Source organism: Varroa jacobsoni, unplaced genomic scaffold, assembly GCF_002532875.2.
Source record: "Varroa jacobsoni isolate VJ856 unplaced genomic scaffold, vjacob_1.0 scaffold_1273, whole genome shotgun sequence".
Lineage (NCBI taxonomy): Eukaryota > Metazoa > Arthropoda > Arachnida > Mesostigmata > Varroidae > Varroa > Varroa jacobsoni.
In genome coordinates this window covers 82805-108198 of record NW_019214175.1, presented here as the reverse complement: position 1 = coordinate 108198, position 25394 = coordinate 82805, and the positions used below count along the sequence as shown (strand labels likewise).

The 25394-nt window shown below is 42.3% G+C and overlaps 1 protein-coding gene and 1 long non-coding RNA gene across 21 annotated transcripts in view; one reads left to right on the top strand and one right to left on the bottom strand.

Moving 5' to 3' along the window:
* Positions 1-25394, bottom strand: part of LOC111268282 (uncharacterized) — a 140651-nt gene that overhangs the window by 36218 nt on the left and 79039 nt on the right. For 14 of the 20 annotated variants that reach the window (XM_086971618.1, XM_086971621.1, XM_086971616.1 and 11 more), the window contains 5 exons: positions 23212-23440; positions 20978-21215; positions 20108-20134; positions 16997-17382; positions 15700-15911 (listed from right to left, as the gene is read on the bottom strand). In XM_086971618.1, the coding sequence (XP_086827744.1) occupies positions 15700-15911; positions 16997-17382; positions 20108-20134; positions 20978-21215; positions 23212-23440 (1092 nt within the window). The other 6 variants (XM_086971626.1, XM_086971631.1, XM_086971633.1 and 3 more) reach the window with 6 other exon arrangements.
* Positions 24042-25394, top strand: part of LOC111268279 (uncharacterized) — a 54043-nt gene continuing 52690 nt past the window's right edge. The window contains exon 1 of the long non-coding RNA XR_015314144.1: positions 24042-24467. This is a non-coding gene — a long non-coding RNA (uncharacterized LOC111268279). The remainder of the gene's footprint in view (positions 24468-25394) is intronic.

Sequence of the window (25394 nt, the reverse complement as noted above, 5' to 3'; positions counted from 1 at the left end):
GTCATACAGTCTACTTCAGTGGGAAGGTGTCTAGCAAATGTTCTGTCACTATGAAATCGGTCGAGATGAGAGCAGAAAGTGGGCGAATTTTGTTTTTACAAATGGTCGCGTTCGAAGCCACATACTGTGATTATCGTTGTCCATAATATTGTTATCATAGTCGTATATACATGATTGATCAGCTATGGATGTATGTACTGATTGAGTGACGACAGAGTAAATCTATACTTCTCGATCCCAAAAATCAATTACTATTTTGTTTCTGTCAATTCTATTTTATTGATTGAGTCACGGATCAGTTCTGGGACAAATATTTATTACAAAATGCTAGTAGTCGCATGTCGAAAATGTTCATACGCAATAACGATACTCTACGTAAAGTTGGCAAAAAATTGATATTGGGACATTTTTTTAAAAACCTCTCAATTTTTACAATTTTGTTTTCGATGAATCATTAAAACGATAATTCATTAGCCCAGATACGCACGCAGGCACGCCGAACAATAAGTCCAAGCAGACCACATTTGTATATATTTCAAATGTTTTTTGATCCTCTAGCGGAGGTGAATTTTTGAACTAATCGACTGAACGATTTCGCGGCGATTTGCATTCTCTCTTCGAGGTAGGTAAACGTTTTTCCGTGTCTCTTATAAATTTTGTTTCTACTAAATTTTTAATCTCATAAAAAAAACATAACAAATTGCGCGATCTCACAATAATTTTCTCTCTTTCATAAAAAAAAAATATAATGGCGCTTTTTATTCTTTTTCTCAATGCTGTTTCGGAGGTAGACTGCGAGTTGGACTTAGGGGTGTAGCAGAATCTACTGTAGGACTACCGCTGGTACCATTGACCAACGACAGGATGTGGGTACTACAAGAGTTCTGGGAAATTTCCAATACTTTTTATGTCAATTTTTACCGTAAATTTCTAAGCGATTTCGTTCGGTTTTATTTGCGAATTTCGCTTTCGTGAAGGACGTTTGAAGGGAGCATTCGACAGGTTTCAATGGGAGGAAGGCAACAAAACTTGTTAACGGCGCCCACGGAGGGGCTTTGACCAGAAAACTGTCGTCTGCTACAGCTCTCAACTTCTCTATTTCGAAAGCAAAAGACGAAGAGCAATGATTTCAATTGAAAGAGATTAGAAAAAACGCATATAAGGTTAGTGGAAATAGTGCTATTAGTCAGTTTATTATTAGATTAGTGAATTAGCATCAATGCATTATCTACTTTATTCCTTCCTTTGTCTCGTATCGCGTCGTATCCTTCATTTTTTCTTTCAGTTCTAATCGACAAACAATTAATTGCAATCGCAGATATTAGGTTGTGTACGATTAATAGCGTTTGTTTAGTCATTTCTGTCATAATCGTCCTTGTTAGTTTAATTACAACTTTTACTCATAGCAGACGCCTTTATCTCGCCTATCATCGCCTTTACCGATGCCAGACCAAGCACCTAGGTGGCGCTTTGTGATCCATAGATTTTAACCATTATAATATAGTCATTACACTTATTAGATATTAATAATAATTATAGTATTCATTAATGCTAACGAAATATAGCGATCTCGTTCGTGTGTTCACAGGCTTGCTTATAATAGTTCTTACTCGGAGGCATTGACTTTTCGCTTTCAGATATTTTCTACATTGACTTTGAACAGGTATAGTCATTTTTTGTCTGAATCTAAGATTAAAGTGGTATTCCTTTAGGTCTCGCCTGACCCGTATAGACAAGAGCCACGGTACAGAAAAAGTAGGTCGTATTCTTTGGACAGGTCAGTTATAGAAGTCCATCAGTTTGTTTGGCTTTTTGCTTCTTTTAAATTTATTTGCTCGTCAGTACATACAAACACGGCTTTAGGGGCTTATTTGAGTCTATGAGATATATATATATATATGCATGAAAAAAATATGAGTGGTTTCTGGTGAGTACGTATGCATGTGAGGGCAGATGATTGATGAGATCTGTGACTTTGACTAGAGCACAAAGGTTGGGGGGTGGGCAAGCGTTGTTGGCTCCGTTAATACATTACCAGCGAAGGGGGGTTGATGAAAGATGGCAACGATGAATGAATGGAGATGATTTTCTAATATGATAATTTTGTTTTCAATTGAGAAAACCATACTTGAGACCATTTGGTAATGACTTCATACAATGATTAATTATAAAAAAGTTTTGCAGAAGAATACACAGTCTCGATACAGAATATAAGATATTGTAACCTTTACTAGGCTGGCCTTGTCGTTATCGACGACGTCGACTGGTTTAATAGTTATATATTTTATATTCTGATCCGAAGAATCCTGGAACGTAAAGTGGGTCGATACGGTAATGCCCTGTTCTATCTTCACCCTTAATGTTGTCCATTTAGAAGAATATATATTTGCGTCATAAATACACCTAATTTAAATAGTACTCCGTTATTGCCCCCTGCGAGATCATAGAGACACCGGACCTGCTATTGGGCGACAGAGTTAAATGTGCAAGTTCCTCTAGCAAGATCCAGCAAAACCGCTAAAAGTAATTCGATTAATTAGTAGCCAGCAGGCCCATTGACAACTTAGTTAGCTCTATATACTTTGTATGCTGTGAACTAACTTCATTATCTTCTGTGCGAAATACTGTTCGGTAGGGAGACGCCGTCATCATGGCAAGTTATTCTGTATAATAATATATATCATCTAGTGTTTTCTGGGTGGGCTTACAAGTTGGGCATAAGTAAGTGGCTGTATGTGCCTATTTCGACGACAATCTGCCTCTATTGCAATTTATTTAAATGCTGAATGCGCTTACATTGTTCTACTGTTCTTTCGGCCTTGTCGTTTGTTCGATCTGGTGGTTGTCTAAAGCTTGTATATCCTGTCCTCCTACCTCATTGAAGGACCTCGTCCTGCACCAAGTACAGATCCCAATAAGAGTTTCTTTTTTTGCTGTCTCCTATTATATTCTATTTTTTACTATTTTGTATGTATGATGTGGTGCAATCAATCAGTGTTCTTATCATTTATATCCCCTTCATACTGAAGCACTTTGCACGAATCATACTGACCCGAAAAACTCCAGTATAGCCACGAAAAGTAACAAAGGCATTTGCCGTACCCCGGTGTTCGAGGACATTATACATACCAGATATTTTATGGAACAGCAAAATAGCTGACACCATATCGACTTAACTCTACATAATGCGATTTCATAGGGGTTATTTTTTAATTATTCAATCGACAAAGACTATTCTCTTCCATTGCTATTTGAATACGCATTACGAATTATAAAATACGTCTATACATTATATATGCGTATAGTTTAATATACAAAATGTGTATTTTACAATCCAAAATGGGAAAAGCACTTGTGCCAAATGGGGTCGACGCGTGTAAGATTAGTAGGTCGATGCAAAACGCAAACTGGAACTTATTGTCAAAATCAGCTAATAGGTGATACGAACCAGGGATATGAACAATTTATTAAAATAGAAACCGGGTTCGAATATGCTCGGCAGCTTTAACTGCTGATATTGTCAGGTCAGAAAGAAAAGCAGGGAAGAAAAGTAACAACCACTGCACGTTTCTGTAACGTCAAAAAGTTTCGCCCACTAACGTCTGGGTCTTATATACTCGTGCTTATATTTATATACATTCATATGTACAGTTGATCCACATACAGCAAATAATGTGCTAACATGTGCTCTATTTTGTGAATCATCGTTGTCCTCCTTCGTAACTTTTGTGTTTCTTAATTTTTCAGCTTACTCTTATTAGATGCGTGATGTGCTTTGTAGAACCACTAACTATGCCTATATGGAATTGTATAGCTATTAGTACTGTTTTCATATTGTTGGAATAGCGCATTCACGTTAAGGTACATATAAATGAAATAGAAATGTACCGTACATTTTCACTTCTATTCATAACGTGACGTGTTCGCCGATGCGATTATAGTCCAGTTTCTGCAATCTGTACAATCGGGCCGGCTTACCGGCTCTACCCTTTACCAACTAAAGGCATATACACGTATGTAGGTTAGTATGGCCATAAATACATGTAAACACTGCACGTGTATATAGGCGTCATGTGTAGGTGCCATAGTTATATATTTAATCAGCTTTTTGTTACGTTAAATTGCCTGCGATAATGAGAGAAATACTACGTGGAAGCTTAGCGTAGGGAACAGAGTCTTAGCTGACAGAGATCTAGATCTGGCGGGGTTTTGATATTGTCTAGTTGGTCTTTGCATATCCATCACTTTGTGTCACGCATCTCTTGTTTAGTGACCGGTCCTATCTGTATTTTTTGTAGTAGAATGATTAGGACAAATAGTTCAGAGTTAACGAATAGGCGTTTATGAAACGCAACAACTTATAAATGGCCTAATCCTTTTGTCGTACCAATACCACTCCACATAGATATGTCAGGCTGGCATGATGATGCTAATGTATAAAATATTAACGCCAGCCGGAACGTGCCAATTAAAATACATAAAAAAAAAGAATTAACTTAAACATTCAAGTATGGATGCCCTTTGGGACGACTTTCGATCAAGTCGTGGTTATTCGAGCAGAAAAAATATCACAAGTATTATTTAGTTATGTTTTTAAATATCCATTGTACTATATAATCACATAGTATAATAATAATAAAAGTAATACAGTTGAAAAATCATTTGGAATATATATAATCGCATATTAATATAATTGTGAAATATAATCGAATGTAAATTTTTTGATAAAATTTACATATATACATTGTATATAAAAGGAGAAAAATCACATAACGGAAATGGGATCGTTCAGAAGAGATCAGTAAGATATCTATAGGATGATAACGGCAATGATAATCCAAGACAGTGCAATCGGGCAGCTGATGCCCAACTATTAAACATCTCTAAGCAGATTTAGTTTCGTCGTGAATAACAGTAACGCTTGAGGTTCCTTCGAAATTTAGAGCAACTTGCGAAAAAAACGTTTTTTAAAAGCAAATTTTACGTAAAACAAACAATGTTAACCGAAATTCTAACCAATTCAAAACGGTATATTATGTGCGCGTCTGTCATTGCGTTAGGTCTTAATCGATAACTGCATGATCTGTCAATCAGCAGCGCTCTATCAACGTAACTTAAATATACGGTTACTGCAGACTTGTGACTTGCATTTGGCTGCAGAGCGTCCACCCAGATTACGAGTTTAAGCTGTCAAGAGCCCTCATCATCACACATTTTCAACTACTTTTTCTGCCTACTATATACAGACCAGTCGGCATTATTTAAATTTTTACGCAAGTAAAAATTAACAGATACTGTGCGCGTAGGTTCATTTCAGGACTGATTAACTCCCAATGATAGAGGCTTTCAGATCGAACCGACTCGTCCGCAACCGCCATGACTTTTAAAATAATTTAGTTGACTTATTGAAGAGGGAAACAACGGGAAAAGATTTTTTTGTTTTCGATAACAACAAAGAAATACCTTTCTTTCGCTCATAGCTTCAACTCGATTTTGATGGACGAAGGTCAGAGATGGCTGCTGGATTGAAGAAAAATGCATTGACTGCGTATCACGCTCTCGGCTGAACCAATAGTACAAAGTAGAGCATACACTCCAATTGATTAGTTAATTTAGCTTCTATTGTTGGGCAACTGGTTCAAGGGTGGTAGTGTAACGGACACCTGGCCAGTGGAAGGTGTAACTTCTTCCGAAGTGGTCATATTTGGGTGCCTGACTTGAGGTGCTTGCGCCTGCCGACTGGTCTTGTTCGAGATCGCCAAAGCCTTTTTTACCGACGATCGCCAGTTTTTCAACTTCAATTTTGCTATTTTTCTGAAAGAAACGCTTAGTCTTTTTCTTCGAACGCTCTTCCTTGACAGAGCCCGTGTCAACGACCTTCGACGAGTCTCCACCGTTAACCGATACATTTGGTGCCTCCAAAGCCTTATCCGCTGCTAGATCCTTGTCTTTACTACCACCAATCTCAATTTTAGCCGGGTCGAATTTTTTCTTCTCGCCGTCGAAGTCCTTGTTTTTTTCGCTTTCACAGCCACTGCTTGGCCGACTTCGCTTGAGCCAGCCGAACACTCCTTTGGGTTTCCGGGCGGTTTTTTCATTGCCTCCATCAGTTTTTTTCGTATCTTGGGTAACGTCAGCCTTATCTTCTTCCTTCTTTTCCGCGGAGTCCTCGTCTGAGGTGTCCTTGATCTCAGTCGAGTCCGATGAGCCGCTTTCGTTCTTGGTGCTTTCCACCGTACTCTCTTCCTCGTCCTCGTCGTCTTCTTCGCTAGTTTCCATATTATCAGTTTTCTTTTCCAACCCTTTTTCCACATTTTGGACCTGTTTTGGCGCATCATTGACAGTGGTTTCTCCGATAATTGAGTTTTTGCTCATATCCGTCTGCGGTCTGCGAAATCGCTTTGTCAAGAAGCCAACAACGCCTCCCTTTTCTGCTTTAGCAACATAAAGTTGTGCTCTCTCGGTCTTGGGTTTCCCTTCTGCGTCCTTTGTGTTTTTGCTAGCTATAAAGGTGTTGTCGGCTATATCAGCAGCGTCTTGTTTATTCGCTTTCTGCACACTTCCTGCAGACTTTACTATCTCTTTTGTCTTGACGACATCACTATTTTGTGCGTTTTCATCGTTAGACCCACTAGTGTGTGTTGCCTTAGGGCTATTGTCCGGTAACTGTACAGTATCTACAGCATTCTTTGTTATACGGTGCTTCGCAGGCTTGAAATAGCGCTTCCTCGGTTTCTTGTCGTCGGACACGCCAGCATTAACGGTGTTCTCTTCCGTGACGCCGTCGACGCTATAGCTAACGTCGATGGGAGTAACGTCTCCTTCTGATGTTATATGAACGTCGGGACTGTCATCGCTTATAGGTTCAAGTCGGCTATCGACCCTGTGCTTCTGGCTAAACCGGCCGAGAAACGGGAACGACTGCCTTTTTTCTCCCAGTTTTTGTTTTTCTTTTTCTACTTCGAATTTTACTGTTAGTACGGTTGTTCCATCTTTCCTTTCAACTTCTGTAACATTATCTCGAATTTTAAAGCTCTCTTCCACGACGCTTTTGTCAAGCTTCTTATGCTCAGCCTTCTCTTCAGTGATGCTCTCGATGGCAGTATCATCGGCGGCTGCATTGGCCGTTGCACCGACCGGCTGCGACTCGCAAAATGTGGCAATCGATGAAGTTGTCACAACCGTTGATGAGGTTGCATTTTTCGTAACTACACATTTCTTGCTGACAGCTTCGACTTTAGTGACTTCACCGGTGTTCGATTCTATTACCACCTCGCGAGCGCCCTCTTCGACAAGGCTACATTCAAACGAATTTTCCTCTACATCGATCTTTTTGTTTTCGACAAAAGCTGCCTTGTCATTTTCGTCTTTAGTTGATTTTCGCTCTTTAATAGTTTTTTCTATCTCGGTATCGCAACTTCGCATAATATTTAATCTGTTTTTGCGGTTGCGGTTCCTGCGCTTTCGGCGGCTACGTGAACATCCTGCGTCACGTTTTTCTTCATTTGGACTTGATTTAGCATCGTCAACCTCTTCGATTTTCACTGAACCAGTTTCTGCATCAATAGTAATATCCTGTTTCGTAATTAGTACAGGGGACTCCTTCTGTCCAGGGAGAAGCGATTTTTTAACCTCCTTTTTGAAAAACTCTGGAGATATGTCAGGCTTGGTACCGTCCATGTTCAAAGTTTTAGCAACATTTTTTTTCGGAACTTTTTTTTTAGACTTCTCCTGTAGATCCGATTCAATCGATCCTGCTCCTATTTTGGCCCGATTTGTTTGGTCGGCCTTTTCAGATGCTTTAACGGTTACCATTTTCCAAAGCATTTTTTTAAATCGAAATTTCTTTGGCTTTTTCGAGATTGGTTCATTTATACCTTCAACCGTAACCTCACTCTTAGTGGGCTTTGTTTCGGCCTGCTGGTCCTCAACTTCGGTTTTCGCGTCTTTAACCTTGACCTCAGAGGAATCTACTTTGCGACCCAATTTGAAAACAGCATAAAACTTACGTTCCTTTGCCGTATTTTTAAGTTCGGGGATTTCCTGGTTGTCTTGTTTGACTACTGCTTCATATGTTTGCTCTTTAGTGATTGGTCCGATCTCGTCAGCGGGCTGTTCGTCCGCTAATTCATCTTTTGAGACATCCTCTGATTTAGAGGCCTCATTTTCGGAAAGCTCGGGTACTGGCTCGAGAATGGGCTTCTCAAGGGTATCCGTCGATTTTTCCACATTCAATGCAGACTTCTTAGAAAAACGGAAGAATTTTTCTTGGGTCACTGATGGTTCTTGTCGGACGTTTTTATCCGAAACCTTTGTTGGGGTCGTGTCATCCCGTGATACTAAGGAATGCCACCATGAACGTTTCGAAGTTTTGGTCGCATCAGCCGCGTTGCCTTTTTTTGCAGAATCCATAGGTTTTTTTTCAACTGAAACGGTTTCATCCTCTGTTTCGCCAGTTTTGTTCGTATCTAGTTTAGCTAAGTCAGTTGCAGACTCATAAATTTTGACTATATCATCATCTTTTTGAGTTTGTTCGATGTCTGATTTTGTAGCCGTTTCATCGCTTATATCTCTAACATTCATTTTGGGTTTGAATTTCGGTATAGAAAGCTTCGGAATGGTAATCGTAAACGTAACTTGTTTGCGGCCCTCGTCATTTTTTTTTGGAGTAACCTCCGAGGGAGTACCTAAATGGGCGATGTCATGTGATTCAGTCGTTTTCATCCCATCGATTTCAGCTTCCTCGAGTCCTATCTCACCTAAGCCCTCTGTAGGAACCGTATCTTGCAAATCGTTCGCTTCCTCAACCGAAAATTTCCGGGCCTTGTCAACTGTCTCCTGAGATCCTGACTTGTCGTGTTTTTTTAAAGAGAAGAATTTAGGCCAGCTTAATCTAGGAACGGCAAGAGAGCTCTTTTTTGGAGTTTTAGGAGCCGCCTTACCCTGTTCTTCGACTGCAATTAATTCGGTCTCGCCAGTTGTTTTGCTATAAATCTGTCCATCAGCTACCTCCACCTTCTCTGTGGAAGTTTCGTCCTCGGGTCCCGATATTTTACTATCTTGTTCGGTCTCCTCGGCATTTTTTTCGTCAGAGTCCTCTATACCAGCCTTCTCAGCGTGTACAGGACTTTCAAGTACTTCTTTATTGGCCCGTTTCGTTTCTCTTTTGCGCACAAAAGTGGGCTTGTGAAAATTGATCGTGAACTTCAACTTTTTCGTGTCCCTTTGCGCTGCTGCACATTGTACGAACTGCTCCTTTTTATCTGTGGCAATTTTTTCAGTATAGGATTTTTCTTTAACACTTTCCGTTGGCTCTCCTTCCAGCTGTACGTCCATTTTGCTGATTATCTCCGCCTTATTACAGACTTTATTCTTATCAGAGTGCCCTTTCGCCTTTGGCTCTTTCTCTATTTTTGGGTATTCTTCCTTGTTAAACGATTTCTTTAAAGTGGTGGCGGTGGTGGAGAAGTTTGGAATTTTAAATTCATAACATTTTCCTGTGTCCTGCTTTTCCCTAACCGCACTTTGTTCTTTCTTGGGCTCCCTTTCTTTTCTGTGATCAGCATTCAATTCATCTTTAAACTCCTCAGTGTCTTTCTTTGGCCCACCTAGTGAACTTTTGTCGTCATCTGCTTCATGAACATTTCCATTTTTCTCAGCTTCTTTGCGAGCTTCCTCTATAGATACGTTCCTATCCTTGGCAAGGAATTTGGCGAAATTGATAGTGAAAGTCCGTCTCATCTTAGCCTGTCTTTCTTCAATAGGTTCAGGGGTTTCAGTTGGTCTATCAGTCAGCAATTCATCGTCATACTGACCTGTTTCTGCCTTTTTTTCATCTGCTTGCATAGCGTTTTCAGCAAGATCCCTGTTCTTTTTATCGACTTGCTTCTGTTCGTTGTCGCTAGTTTCCGTTATTTTCTTATCATCACCAATAGGAGTCGATTCAGTTAATCTTTTAGCCTTGTTAAATTTGAGCTTAACAGCAAAGAATTGTTGGGTCTCCTGGGCCCGCTTGCCCGACAGTTTCGGACTTTCAGAAAACGCGGGCTGATCAACTATTGTGCTAGGATGCTCACTTTTTTGTTTAGGTTCTTCTTCAGCTTGATGAACGGTCTTTTTGTCTACAATGGTTCCGTCAAGTTCGCCCTTGACCTTTGTTTCTCCTGCCTCCGTCTTAACGTGCTCAGTGCTTTTCTCCTTACTGAAAGGATTGCTTTTCTTACCGCGTCGATTGCGCTTGCTCTTGGAGGGCTTCTCATCCTGTGGTTGTTTGCCCTTTTCGGTATTCTTCGCTTTATCTATTGGAGAAGGGGTCTCCTCCAGTGAATTCGCAGCTGTCTCTGCCTTCTCATCCGTAATTTCTTCGATCGTCTTATTTTCGGCGTTCAAACCTTTGTTATTTCTGATATCGACTTTTACTTGCGGTTCTGTTTTTTTATTAGAACGGAATATTGGATTTAAGAAAGAAGAAACTCTGTAAGCTTTTTTCTCCAAAACATCAGTTACTTTCGTAGTCTCGCATCTCAAGGCATCGTCGGCATTTTCTACGACGGTGTCGCTTGCGTCTTGATCCGTTACATTTTCAGTGACCACAGATTTTTTACCTGCAACCTTATAACACGACAGTTTCTTTTTGTCTGTCCGTTTAGCTTTGTGTTTTTTGGCAGAGATTCTCTTTCCCTTATTTTTTCTGCCTATTCTGAATTTTGGTAACGGAATCGTGATTGTTATTGTACGCTTGGGTGATTCGGCACTTTCAGAGGTCGATTTTTCCTCTTCTGAAGCTCTCGCAACAAGTGGTTCAGATGCGGAGGCTGCCCCAATAGCAACTTTCCCCAGTGGCTTAGGCTTTACGGCTAGTCTCTCATCTTCAGTGTCCGTTTCCAGTTGATCTTCTTTATAGCTATCCTCTAAAATCGAGGGTTTGTTTTGCTCCTTTCTTTCTTTATCTTCCTTTTTGGTTTTCACTGGCTTGACTATTGATGATTGTTCCGTCGCATCCTTTTTTGATTTCGGCAGTTTAGGAACTGAAATATTCTTTAGAAAAGAGCAGCGGGCCTTTTTAGGCTCTACCTTAACTTCTGCCTTGGTTTTCTCACCTTGATAGTACTTATCGGTGCGCTCAGTAGTGTCCTCGTCTTCAGGCTTTGAGTCTACTTGGCTCTCCTCGGATTCAAACTGCGCCTCCTCTTTTTCAAACTTCGAAGCAGTTTTAGCTTCAGTGTTTAGCAAATTCTTGACGCTTTTCGACATTTTCGCCAGCTTGATTGTGGGAAATTTGAGGAAGGACCTCTGTTTGTCAACAGTTTTTGCAGAAATATCGTCAGGAGATCTTTCAGCCCTCTCGTCAACCTTCTCAGCTCCATCATTGACATTCAAAACAAGCTTTTCATTTTTGGCCTTTCTTTCTGTTTTATCTTTTATTGGACTTTTCTCCTTTTTCCGAACATCTTTCAAAATGACCTCTTTGTCGTTAGCCTCCTGAGACTCAGTGGTTTTGACATCTTCCTCAGCTTTCTCGCTATCCTGAACTCCATCCATGACAGTAGCATTACTTTTGGTAGGCTTCGTCTCCGCTTCCTTAGTAGCCTTTTCCGCTAACTCGGCTTCCGTGGAGACGTTTTCTCTTCCTTGAGTTTCGTTACTCGTATCGGTCTTGCCTCCATCTTCCGCGTTGTCCTGTTGACCCCCGTCCTCTGTTCCGGTCCCAAATGTCCAAAGAGATGCGGGCCAGCCAAAATTGCTGAAGAAACCAGTAGCCTTTCTCTGTTCGCGCACCAAGGGCTTAAATTCTTCTATGGGTGTTTCGAACTTAGAAGTAGTATCAGACCTCTGAGTCTCCGACTCAGTTGACTGGACGCGTCCTCTAAAGTCGCCCTGCTTTTTGTCAATATCATGGATAACGATCTCGATTTTGGGCTCTTGAGCGTCTTTGTCATCTTCCTTTGTAGACGCCAAGACAAGTTCTGAATGCCAGCGGGTAACCCTGACTTCAGTTTTTTCCGGGCTTTCAATCCGGCCCAACGACCACTGTAGAAAACTTGACAGAAGACCCTTTTGAGGCTTTCCTTCTGCCTGGGACCCTTTACGAGACGAGGCGCTCCCTTTGTTCGACTGGTGGCTTTTTGAAGTCTCCATATGGGGAGACTCAGCATATCGTGTAGTGTCAGCATTGGCCTGATCCTCGCCTCCATTATCGGAAGCGATGTAAGGTTCGACGGCCTTCGATTTTTGGAAGCGATCCAAAAACGCCTTTTTCTTATTTGATCTGACTCTGGTCTCGAAGTCGAAGTCTTCGGTAATATCGTCAGTTTTTGTTGAAATAGGTTTTCCCATCTCAGCAGGTACCGCTTGCGCCTTAGATGAGGCCGTCGATTTTTTTGTATGCCAGAACTTTAACAAGCTTTGCTTCTCTTTAACTACAAGCATCGTAACCGATTTCTTTTCAGCCTCAAAATCTTTAGCCTTGTCCTGTATAGCTGTTTCAGCAGACGGCACCTCATCATCAACGGAACTATCTTCTGACCTTTCAGATTTTATAGTATCGGCTGTAATATACTTAACGTCTGGTTTGATCTCATCTAGGTCATCTTTTGCTGCCTTTTCTGCTGTGTCAGCGTCAGGTAACCTCTGTTTCCGTCCTTTACCACTATGCTGGGACTCGGTATCTTCGCCTTCGGTAGGTTTTGTTGGGGACTTTTTCTTGCCACGACGCCGTCGACGACTGCGTTTGCCTTCGGCTCCCGCTGGCGATGGCAACTTGCCTTCAGCTTTTTGGTCGTTGACACGGATAACAACCTCGATAACCTTTGTATCCTTTACCTCTGCCACCTTGGTCTCAATTGTTTTTGGTTTTTGTTCTATTACCTGTTGAGGCGACGACATCTGAACTGCCACACGTCTGATCTCGATATCACGGGGTATAACCTTTTCCTCCGCCACCTCTGTAAGAGGGACATCGGCTTTAGCAGAGTTGTCGAGACCTTTGTCTTTTCTATTTCTATTTCTGCGTGGCTTCCTTCTTCCAGAGTACAAGGCGGTAGAAAGAGCTTTCTTGTCTGTACGACCGGGTTCATAACCACTGTCTTTTTCGCTGATACTCAGCGGTTCCTCGAGATTCTCGGCCGGTTGGTCTTTCTGTTTGTCCTTCGCAAAAGATGTTTGCTCACTAAGGAGAACCTCATCTTTTAAGGGATCCGAGGCTACAGCGGAATCATCCATCTCGGATGCAACCACTTTCGTTTTATCAGACGTTGTCGTCCCAACAATTTCGTCTGCCTTCTTACCTTCTTCGGTAGTCGTCTTCTCGACTAGCTTGGATTGCCGGAAGATTAAAAACAGTTTTGACGCGCTAGATGGCCGACTCATAGTTTTCCCGCTACTTGGCCGACTGCCCTCGCTGCTTTCGCCTCTCCCAGAATCTATAAGATCTGTAAACTTCTTTGATCGTTTTCGGCGGAAGCGTTTCAATAAACTTTTTGTCTTAGTGGACAGGACTTCGGTTGGCTTATCTGCATCATTTTTAGAAGTTTCTAGTTTGTCTTTTTGCTCAGCCTTGGGTTGCATTTGCTCTTCGAGGTCAATTCGCTTCTCGCCCGCACACTCGTCTGTGACGGATTCGGATTCGCTCTGAATATCCGATACATCAGCCTCGGTGTTGGGGTCAAGGTCTTTTGCTGCCTCTGACTTTTCCGCAGTGGTGTCACAACAGCTTTCTGGCACCTCCTTGATTTTGTCGTCTACACTTCGCCAACCGGTAAACCAACTAAAAAAGCCTCTCGATGATTGTTCACTATCTCGGCGTTCACTTGTAATCGGCTCCGAGGTTCTTTGACCGGAGTCCTGGTTTACGGTTGTATCCGCTTCACTCTTAGCCTCATCTATCTTTTCATCCAAAGTTGAGAGTTCCTTTTCCGATTCCTTATTCTGATTTTCTTCAGTTGTTGACGTCTCGCCATCAGTGGTTTCCTTGTTGATAGTCGCCACGCTATGACGGTTACGTCTCTCTGGTTTTTGAACTGTAAATCTACTGAAAAGTACCTTTTTTTTGCGTTTTTTGGTGGTTTTGTTCTCTTGTAAGAAAGACTCACATTTGCCTTCCTCATCTTTTTTGTTCGATTTCAAGTCGTCTTTATTACTATATTTATCTTTCTTTTCACTTTTGGCATTAACGGCTTTCTCATCTTCCAGCTGTGATTCACAGACTCGCATCCCAACACTTGCCTCAATTTCGCTTTCTCGAGGCCCCTCAATAATAGCTACATTATCATCTGGCTCACTGCGCTTTTCAAAAAACTTGAAAACCTTAACCTTTTCAGAAGGTCGTATACTCCTTTTCCTCTGCGATTTTTTCGGTTTCTCTTCACCATGCTTTGATGGCACTGTAGCGTTGGGCGATGTTGCGTTTTGCGTTGATTCCATATCTGAGCTAGGTTTTCCCTTACGAAGTCGTTTAATAATAGACGCTTTTCCGGGTCGCTCCTCGGAGCTCGGCTGCGCAGCCCCATCATCAGCTTGAACAGTGGACGATGATGGTTCGTCTGTGGCAACTTTTACAACACTGGACACTCTATGTCGACCAAAACGCATTAAAAAGCCTTTCTTCTGGCTGACGTTTTGAACATCATCTGCATCGTCAACTTTTGTTACCTCAAGAGCGCTATCTTTTCGACTCTGGGTTTCAGAATTGAGATCGATACTTTCCATTGATTGGGTGTTCTTGATTATGTTTGACACCTCTAAGTTTGTTTCGCTGCGAACACTCTTCATCTCCGCCTTTTCGCATTCAACGACAGCCAGCGACCGTTCGGGTGTGGTAACTGTGTGCTTTGGCTTGTTTTTTTCTTTACTCTTCTTCCTATGGAGCACCCGACTCCTGAACAGTCTCTGCTTCTTTGGCGATGACGGCACATCATTCATGTCCAAAGGCTGATCGCCATGACGCTTCTTCGATGGCGTCAAGCTAACTAGCGGACTCCGAGACGGGGTGAGCTCCGGCGTAAGTGCTTTACGTTGCTGTGTACTGGAGCCTTCCACCTCCTCCAACAGTTTATCTTCATTAAGAAACGTCATTAACGAGATGGCTAGTTCTTCGACTACGCTATCGCCGATTGGCCGTGGCGTCGAGCAGCTCAGAGTATGTGATTTTACCGGCGATTCACAAACGACTGTGGCAACGTCCGATACATTGTCAACTGGCAGCTCAGTTTCCGGGACGGATTGAATTGACGAGCCCTGCTTACCTTTGTCATCTTTGTCGTGCTTGTTTTTATCGTTATTTTCTTTGGCAGCACGCTCAACAGTGGCGGCGGCAGGTTGGTCGCAGGGGGCCTTGACCTCTTTTTTCTTGTTGCCTAGACCAAATGGGAACGACGCCTTCAAGCTGGACTTCTTCACCGGTTTCATATTATTATTGTTTGTACTGTCGGCAGCCGCTACGCGCATGGCTGTTTTCGCTTTGATAAAGAACCGTTTTCTAGGGGCTACTAGACCTTCGTGAATATCTACAGTCGTGCTATCTGAGGGTCTCTTTTCGCCAAAACTCTTGACGGGTGACGCTGTATGGAAACAACTAAAATACCTACCAAATTTTTGTTTTTTTGGTGCCACACTCAGATCGTCGGACAATGTCTCTGTATCAGCAAGATGCGACTCTTTATTATGGTCAAATGTGAATTTATGCTTCTTTTTCTTATTTACCTGGAGTCCCACTTTGATCTTCTTGGTAAGCGCCCCATCAGGGAAGATCGCTTGAACCTGGGAAACGACCGTTGACGACACCATTCCACCCTCCGGTCCGATCGAGTGGACCTCTTGGCGATTACGGCATACCACGGCGAAGTACTGCGGAAAGTCGGTTGTCAGGATCCGCGTCACGCGATTGGTGTTAAAGTCTTGCATCGCATTCAGCTCTGCAAGTGTATTATAGACACGTGAAACAGGTATGACAGAATACAGAGCAAATATAAGCATGGTCATGTAAACGAACACTTCGCGCTTACCAAAGTATCGCCCCTACTCAATAGTTACGTCGGATTTCGAAACCGCCCACATACACACATTGCTTAGATTTAATAAGGGCCATATGTCCGGAGAAAGGCTTAACTAAAGCACAACTCGACGTAAAGGTTTAAATTATTACAAGAGTCGGAAAGTTTATAATATGTTAGAAACAGCCTAGCCGTCACTATGGCACTGACCTGCGCCTATATATTATGTGTGCATATGTGTACAGGTATTTGTTATGACAACTTACGTCTTGACCAGCAGCTTGAACAGCCCAGTCATAACTGCCTGCCGACGACTACAAATAATCATCATTGCCATGTTCATTATCAACATGTTCCTTACTTATACTAGCTGGCTATGCTAACACTGGGTGTAGTATTGTACATTATGAATGCAAAACCGCGCGCGACGAGCAACGACAACAATAACAAAACCAACGCTACGTAATTATTTCTTTCATCTGCGATTGTTTACCGTGACGGCAGAGTTGTTATGGCAACGGACACAGAAACGAAGGCGATAGTTTCAATGGTATCAACATTGCTAACTGTGGCTACCCGTAACAAGGCTGAAGCGGCCTTGAAAATTGGCAGTGAACAGTATAAACAAAAATGGGTACACAGAGCGGATACGCTGGCCAACGCTGATTAAAAGAAAAGACAGTGGGGTGTTGACCAACCTCTTATTATCTTAATAACAGGTTTGCAAGGAATTACTTTCAGGGGCGTAGCTATTCAAACACACCCTGTAAACCGGTAAGACGGATAAATGACCACTTCAAGAAGACTGATCAGAAAAGCCCGCCAATCATCTTCAGATTTCTTCTTGTAATGTCATTATTATTCATTCAGCTACTTTATTTATTCACGCTTTATCGTCACTCACTTGTTCTTAATTGTAGTTGATCATAATCTCTGCATCAGTCATCCCACCCAAACAATGTTCTATTATTGTATCGTAATATTTTTGCTCGTTTCTTTACTCTTACCTTGAGCATCAAAGCTACCGTTGAGAACCTCGGAGACGGCATCTTCCGTCGCCTCCATCGTGTGCTCCTTCCATGCCTCTCCATTGTCAGAGCGCAGGATGACGATTTCTCGTTCTTTACCTCTGAGCGAAGCAAAGTGTGGCACTTCGATGACGACTGGCCCGAGGAACTTTGCCCCGGCGGGGCCCATCTCGATGATGCGGGCGGCGCAGGCCTCGCCCTCCATAAGCGGCGGCGGATGAGCCAGCTTCTCTTTGCGGATGAAGCGGCACGTCACCCTCATCGGCATTGATGCCCTTCGCGGGGGAATGATCACACGAACCCCCGAGTGACGGCAGCCACGCATGGCGCCGCCTCGAGCATCTACCATAAAGCTCACCAGGAACCTATGCACGCAGGTGGTAAAAAGTGCGACATGTTATAACTCGGGACACAAGACGAAGAATGTACACAACATTCTAAATAGCAGGAATCGGAGCGTTTTGATGAAACTAAAGTTTCTTATATGAATGTATATACATAGCTAAAGCACCCAAAGGCACGAGTACAACCAAAGGACAGAGTACAATGAAAATAAAATGGAGACAATCCTTTCACCGAGCACCAAATCGACGCAGGTTTATTTTGCGTTTGACCTAATATCATAATATCCCTCCTAATCAAATAGCAGCAATAGATGAAGAATGTGATGATGTATCAGTGTACAATTGAGAAATTGTTACACACTTACTGCTAGTAAATCAATTGTAACATTTAAGTTCACAACTAAAAGTACAACATAGAACATTATGAATATGTGTATAAGTACAGAAACTTTAAAAACATATCTCGCCCAAACGCTATGTGTCACACCGGCCGACTTAGCTCACTCCGCTGCGGGCGTGGCCTCTACGCTACTACAACCGCTCAAATTTACGATAGATATGGCAAAGTAAGAAAGAACAATTTCGAAACACACATTCTGGCGAAGTTTGTTTGTCGTTTGTTGGGGATAATCGACAAATCAATTGTGAACAAATCCGTTTCACTTTTCTGGTTACAGTTCATCTGATTGTCACAAACACTCGGTCAGCTGATGTCTCCGTAACCAATGAACAGCAACTAAACGCAGACAAAAAGGCGGGTATGCAACACGAAAATGGCTGCATACCAAGTCAATCGCTTGTTGACGTTCTCATTTCTGGTAAATCGCAGCCTACCGCTAACCCTTCCGAAGTAGCAGAAAAGATAGGTATGAAATCTGAATAGTCAGAATTGTTGACGGACACAGCTCAACGGTGGCAGCGCAATAATGAAAATGGTAGCGACATGGGTAGAATTGCCACCACCCAGAACGTCTATAGCTTCGGATCGGTTTGCAGTGCTGGTAACCAGCCAGCCAGGCAAGCAGGCAGCAGGCGCCAACAGCTGCGCGGACGATCTAAAGGCGCTGAAGTCAGCATAAATGAAGCGCCCTGCTGTTTGGCAAGAGTACTACTACTACTTTTCGCGATTGCGTCAGAAGCCATTCGTCTGCTACTGGACTGGACGTCAGCGCCCCCTAGAACCAAGGAAGGCGTGAACTCGTCTCCAGTTGAAGATGACATGTGCTGCGAAGATCACTAGCAGAAAGCTCCAGCAATCACGATCATAATAATGATAAAACAAACTCAAATGCCATAGCCTGTCTCGAATCCAGCAAGTAAGTTCGCTGTAGCAATACGACGCCAACTCGACGGATGAATTGCCTGCCTTATCTCTACACAAACAAAACTCTGAGCTCCGTTTTTCAAGGTTTGCACCATCTTCAAATCGACCCCATTCAACCATTCATCCCAACAAAAGAAAAATGGCGAAGCGCGGTAAATAGCATGTGTCTTTTCTGGATATATATGGCATTACGTGGGGTAAATCGATCCACCTATCGGCTCTCGGGGAGTTTTGCCCAGCTTTGTGCCGTAAAGCTAACAGGAGGCGAAGGCAGACAAATGAGTATATGAATCAGCAGACGAAATCGATCCCTTTAGAGCAGAAGCACTTCTGTCGGCAGGTGGTCCGGTATCGCCATTAGGCATTTAATTAAACGGCTGGCTCCCGGTACGAAGCGAAACGTGTCCACGTGCGGGTCCGAACCTAGACCACAACATGTCCCTAAGATTAGCAGGCAAATGAGTTACCCACCAAGTTATTACGGGGCCAGGTTTCGTGCAATTTTTAGAGAGTAGAGAATTGGTCACTTGTTACGGCAAAGACAGCTGGCCTAGTTGGGGATAGCAGGGAGTGACCTGCCGTTCCAAGTGCAAAAACACCAGGAGCGGAAGTTGAGGTTTGAATCTATCGCGTATACAAAATCACTACTAGAGTTGACGTAAAAATGTTGTATTCGCGAACAAATACAGCGAAACACTTTTTTTTTTTTATTGAAATCGCAGTATCTAGAACATAATAGCTAGATTGAAGGTGCTTCTGAGTGTATCTATGTGTAAAAGACAGTGACCTGCAGTGCGATACTACTGATCTCGAACAAGCATTAACGAAAATCCGGCTTACTACAGAAGTTTACGTAAACAGAAGCCAATTGTAAAACTCTGTAAAAAACTGTAAAACAAGTGCGCGTCACGGCACGATGCATTGTATAGACGGTAGGGAAGATTGTCTATTGCGATTCATATGACAACGTCCCATTGTAACCGCTTACATCATCCAATACGATGACAACACCAGTCAGTGCAACGAAAACGTATCGAGGCACTAACATTTTCCACAGTTTCCCAAGTATGTTCGAGCTGGCTCTTAAATCCTACCAGTATTCTATTGCAGGCGTCATAGTCGAATAAGAGCCAGCTAGAGAGTTTCGGATTATGTCTTAAATTAAATTAGATCTGATGGTCTCGTTGTAACATTGTTGCGATTGGCGGGCGTTACGCCATGTTCATCAGCGTCTTTGTTTGCCCCCTATGGCTTGGCGATTGTATCAAATCGCTCACTTCGCTCTCTAGAGTAACGAAAAAAAAAAAAAAAAAAAAAAAATCTTCAAGGTCGGGAAACAAATCAAAAATCAAATGAAGGCGCAGTCTCTATTTAATTGTTTACTGTTTCAAAAATAGTTACGTTCATTAAAACTATACTTACGTTTTCCATTTTAGTTTTCCTTCACCACTAGTTTAGCGCAACGATGCAAGAACGCAAAACGCTCGTTAGTATCAAGTCATTACGTTAACTAACATGCTCAGATTTAGTTCACAATCGTTTTTATAGACGACCCTCATATGGACATCCCGCAAACGTCTGCTTCTTCTTTCGTCTCTCACGTTTTTCGGTATACATTGTAATTTGTATTTGAAAACGCAATCACAGCCACTGTCGAGTACGAACTACTAACTATTTTGATGAGTATTTTATCTAGTTGCAAGCTTGCCTAATAAAAACTAAACAGCTAAAAAATAAAATCGCTACCGTTCATGCGGACAACATAATGGATCAACATGACAAATCAGCCCTTAAACACTAAAATGGACCATATTAATTAACAGGATATCAGCTAATATAAATGTATGAATCAACACATGTTGCAACAGTTCGATAAGTGTTAATCACAGTAATATTTTTTTTTACACATTAATTACATTAACGTAGTATTTATGCACAAACACATTAATCCTATACGGAAACGCTTACTTTCTATAAATAACTTAGAGTGCTTCAAATAATCATGTTTATTGGCGGTGGTGGCTTACTGATACAGTCAACATTAACATAGATGATATCTAAATATCACTATTATTGTACATAGATATCTAAGAGGATAATTTTAAATATGTACACTATAATTATATAGATGCGTTTTGTTTTGTATAGGAAGTTTCTTGTATAGGAAGAAGGGGGTTTTCGTCACAGCAAGCCAACGCAAATCGTTTTCCCGACGGTCTTCTCCGAACCGGTTCGAACATACCCACTACGCTGATAAGGCTACAACGCGCATTTCGATTTCCTGCGACTTACCCGGCATGCACTGGGGTACGTTTTACTTCAACGTTGTCAGGCGCCGCCTTGGCAAAGGACTGGTCTAGATGGGACGGTGAGAGCCTGTCTTCTTCCTGGGCAGAAGGTGCAATATGGCCGTGCGGGCGTGTGGCTGCCTGTTGGCTGGCAATGTGGGCTACATGGGCTTCGTGCAACCTCTCATCTCGGGTGACGTCGATCGGCAGTGAGTCGTCGCCTAGAGACTTCATTTCGTCCGCTGTTAAATGACAGAATCCAATGACATCGATTACCGTTATAACAAAAGACGAAGAAACAAGTCATGAGACCAAATTTAAATAGAAAGAACAATAGCGACTGGATTTAAATTAGATCACAGCGATCACGAAATTGACGATGGCAAGATGTAATTTCAAAACTTCAATCTGTTCACGTGATTTAGGTTCAACACTATAGAGGACCAAGTTGGATCTAATCGATCCAGCTAGTTAGCTCAGCTTGAACACCGCAATAACATTTTTTGCTGCACACAGCATTTTTACGCTATGGAATACTTTATCTCTATGCATTTACCACACAGTTTCTACACCACGCAACAAATTGATATCGAATTAACGGCGTAATCGTGAGACAGTAGCTACGAAACGCTTTCGCTTAAACGAGGTACGACAAACGCTACTGTAAACATCGCCCGTCTCTAAATAGAGCAGTCATTTTGCGTGAACAGATAATGTAACGCTCGCCCACCTAACTCAATTGCCAGCGATTAAACGTCGCGTAGCCGACCCCAGACTCGGATGGTGTCTGCATGCAGCGTCTTTATTGTGACCACACACCAATGAATCCCCGTGCTGGCAGTGAACGCGATGCATCGTTGATGGGCCATCAACACTAAGTGACTCGCATTAAGCCGGGCTCCTGCTGTCCTCTATTGTTCTTGTCAACTGCGTTCGCAATAACGTGATAGAGGTTTTTCTTCCCTACGTCTTTTTCCGCGTCGCTGCCGGTAACGAAATATCGTCGTATTCGGTCGATACGTACATTAAATATTAGCTATCACTATCTGTTGGCGTCTCTATACTTTGCTCTACCGTTACTCTACTTTCTTTCACTTTTTTTGGCTTTCAGGATCCTGAGAGCGATACGGATATTAAGGCTAGTTACGTCGCTTAACAGCGGCCGATTGCAGGCAATCTGTCTGATGGTTCTCTGTGAATCTATGGATCACAGGGCACACGGTATATTATGGACTGCACGGTGGTACGAATGTAGCTACAATTTCAAAGTGAAGGTAGTGGCTCTTGGATACACTAAAATTGGAGAGAAGCCCCTTTATTTTTTTGCGTGTCGTCGCTAAAGACGTAACGGTTACACAGACGGAGAAAAATGCCAAGTAAATGCGCGATGAGATAATGCCACTGCGGCCTATCTCAAGTGGCAATCCGCTTAGCCAGCAATGACTATGTATGAAGGATGCAGCAGCATGCCTTGTGGGACGTCATACCATCTCCTTTCATGTAAAAATTAGCCATTGGAGGCAACGTAGAGACGAATAGCAGGTTCCACGCTAAATGCAGACGGCCAAGAGTCGTTCGTCAAATGGGAGACTGGCCGCCACGCAAAGTACCGATAGGAAAACTCGTTTTTGGTTATACTTAGGTCCACGTCGCCCGTCAATAACTCATTAGCCGAACGACACAATAGTATGTACCGACGTCTATGTCGCCCCTTTACCCTACTCTCTCTTTCTCTCTCTCTCACACACAGATACAAACAACTACAAATTTTTAGAAACGCGTTGTCTGGTTGGCTACTTTGGTGTTTATTTGCGTTAGCTAATTTTGATATTAGCGACTTGGCCGCCACTGAATCGCGGTCCCAGGTAAAATAATAACTACTTACAGTCTAACATTTAAATTTTAAATAGAACAGTTTGCTAAAAGTAAAAAATCAAATGAAACGCTTTTTTAGGAACTTTCGACTATTGGTGCTATTAAATATTAAAAATCCAAATACCAACAAAAAAATTTCTTTGCTGATGTTTTTCAAAATATCAACGTCGCCCTACACTCTCTATTGTACAGAATCCTGAAGAAAACTACATTTATCAGCCATTTCTTCCAGCAGCCTAATTAAACCTAAGCACAAGTAGCGTTTATATACAGAGTCCCTATTAGATCTAACTGTACTATACGTATGGTGACCGGTGACAAGCAAGTGATGAAGCCATGCAAGGAAGATCTATCAATACGTACCAGTTAAATACTTAAACGAATGATCTCCCATCATATTGTCCTGCTCGCCCTCATCCTCACTATCGGACATGAATGTCTCGTGCATGGTTTCCGGGGCGACGACCTTGTATTTCTCTTCAGTGACAACCGTTGTTGTGGTGGTGACTGTCGTTTCGGTCACGACCTTTAGCGTCTCAATCACCGAGATGTAGCCGAGTTTCTGCGCGATAGACAGCGCTGTTTGACCTTGCTGGAAGTCGTTCATTATCGCAGTAGAAATAGAGTTGATAAAAATACATATAGATGCGATGAACGATGGGTCGTCAAACGTCCAAGGGATTCGCGACACCCGCGATTCCACCAAACACGAAGTCATCCATTCGTATTTGGAAAACCAGAAGAACGGGTGAAGAAGAAGAAGAAGCGAATCACATCGTTAGTAACTTGTTGCTTAGACCATAATATAGATACGATGCTAACGAGAAGGACCACTGCTATGCAATTCTATAGTTATGAATCTTCAATAGGTACTACGACAACACAGACAGTTTCTACGATTGAGACTATCAATTCGAAATTATTCCAGTAACCGCTAGAAGTTCATTCAAGAAAAAAGCTGATCGGCCTACGTTATGCTAATGCTATATTGTCACAACGTTTATATACAGCCACATAAGTCCTCAGCCACAAACATTAGTTTCCTGTGGCCCTGACTTCTTTGGCCTTACGCCAATTAATTGTCACACGCCTGTTTGGCGGTCCCTGCGGCGTTCTGCAGATAAACTCAGTAAGTCGATCGCAGGCCTCCATAGGCCAAAGGTCGCCACCGCCACAGCTAGAAGCTGCAAATAGGCTACAGGAAGTGTCACACTTGCCAGTTCTTGAGTTCGACGAATTCATATGACATCAGCAGCTGTTAAGCTTGAAGTTATCCGTATGAGCTCAGCTATTTACGATATTTCGAATGTATTGTTTATTTCGACAACTTGCCCACCCTGCCCTGTCTGTTTTCGCTTTTTGTTTACAGCTAAGTGACAAATGACGGCGACTAAATATGCGGCAACCGTGGACAGCGCGGCATCTCTATTGCCACTGCCATGGATATGAGGTAGAATTATGGTAAAGTGTTAATGTGTTTGCCTAGGGACGAGTGGGGTGATTGTGAGGCTCGAGACCGGGCGGAAACACCGGCTGATTGGTGCTGGCCGTCTAAAGCAATAATTAACTGAGGGAATAGCATCGGGCGTGAAACTGGAAGCGTTCGTTTTTTGATATAGGTAAGTCGAGAGGTCTGACTATCGTTATTTCATGTGCGTAACGCGATAAGCTGTCTAGCGGGAATACATTTGGTAGGTATACATGGAACTGTCATACAAGCAGCCTTTTTCCCATCATTCATATGATGGACTCACACATGAGTTGCTGAATAGCCAAAACAGGACAAATATTGCAGGAAGCTCTGCCGTGCTACTACGGATATAGTGAGTGTGAAGAATTTGTGATATACAGTAACATACAACTGAAGCTTCCTCTATATATAGGCAATTGCATTTTCAACGTGGCGAAGACAATCTTGGCGTTTCCAATTTAATCTCGTATAACAGGATCAAATTTTTACAAGATTACATCTTTTTTTTTTTTTTTTTTTTTTTTATTTGTTCATATGATGCTTCAACGGTGACGTAGTTTAATTTCTCCATAGTAGACACACACATAGTGCGAATATTGATGATGATTATTATTATGAAGAAAAACATCACACCATACGTTCGAGCCGTCTGATCGTATCTATCGGTATTTGCTTTTTCCGCTAGATAAATTATATTAGAACAGATATAAAAACACCACCCGCTGGCTCTACGTACAGCTGACTGCAAGGCCGTAAGCCGCTGCCGGAAACGCTGTGTACCGATGAAATGATAGCACCGTATTGTTTCAATAGTCTATTTGATAAACACGATGTATATACGATATGAGATGTTGTTCATTGGTCATGTATGAGAAGATGATTCCAACGTTTCCAGTGTCATCGGTCGATTTATAGTGAGAATATATTGTAGCGCGGGCACGCTCAACTTGGTGCCTGTGTCCACTGCCAACTAAGTAGATTTACTAATGGATTCACTCGCATCACTAAAGCAAATGTTTATTCCATGAAAAGGTAGAAACGGAGTCACTCAGCCACAGTGTGCGTGTGTGTGTGT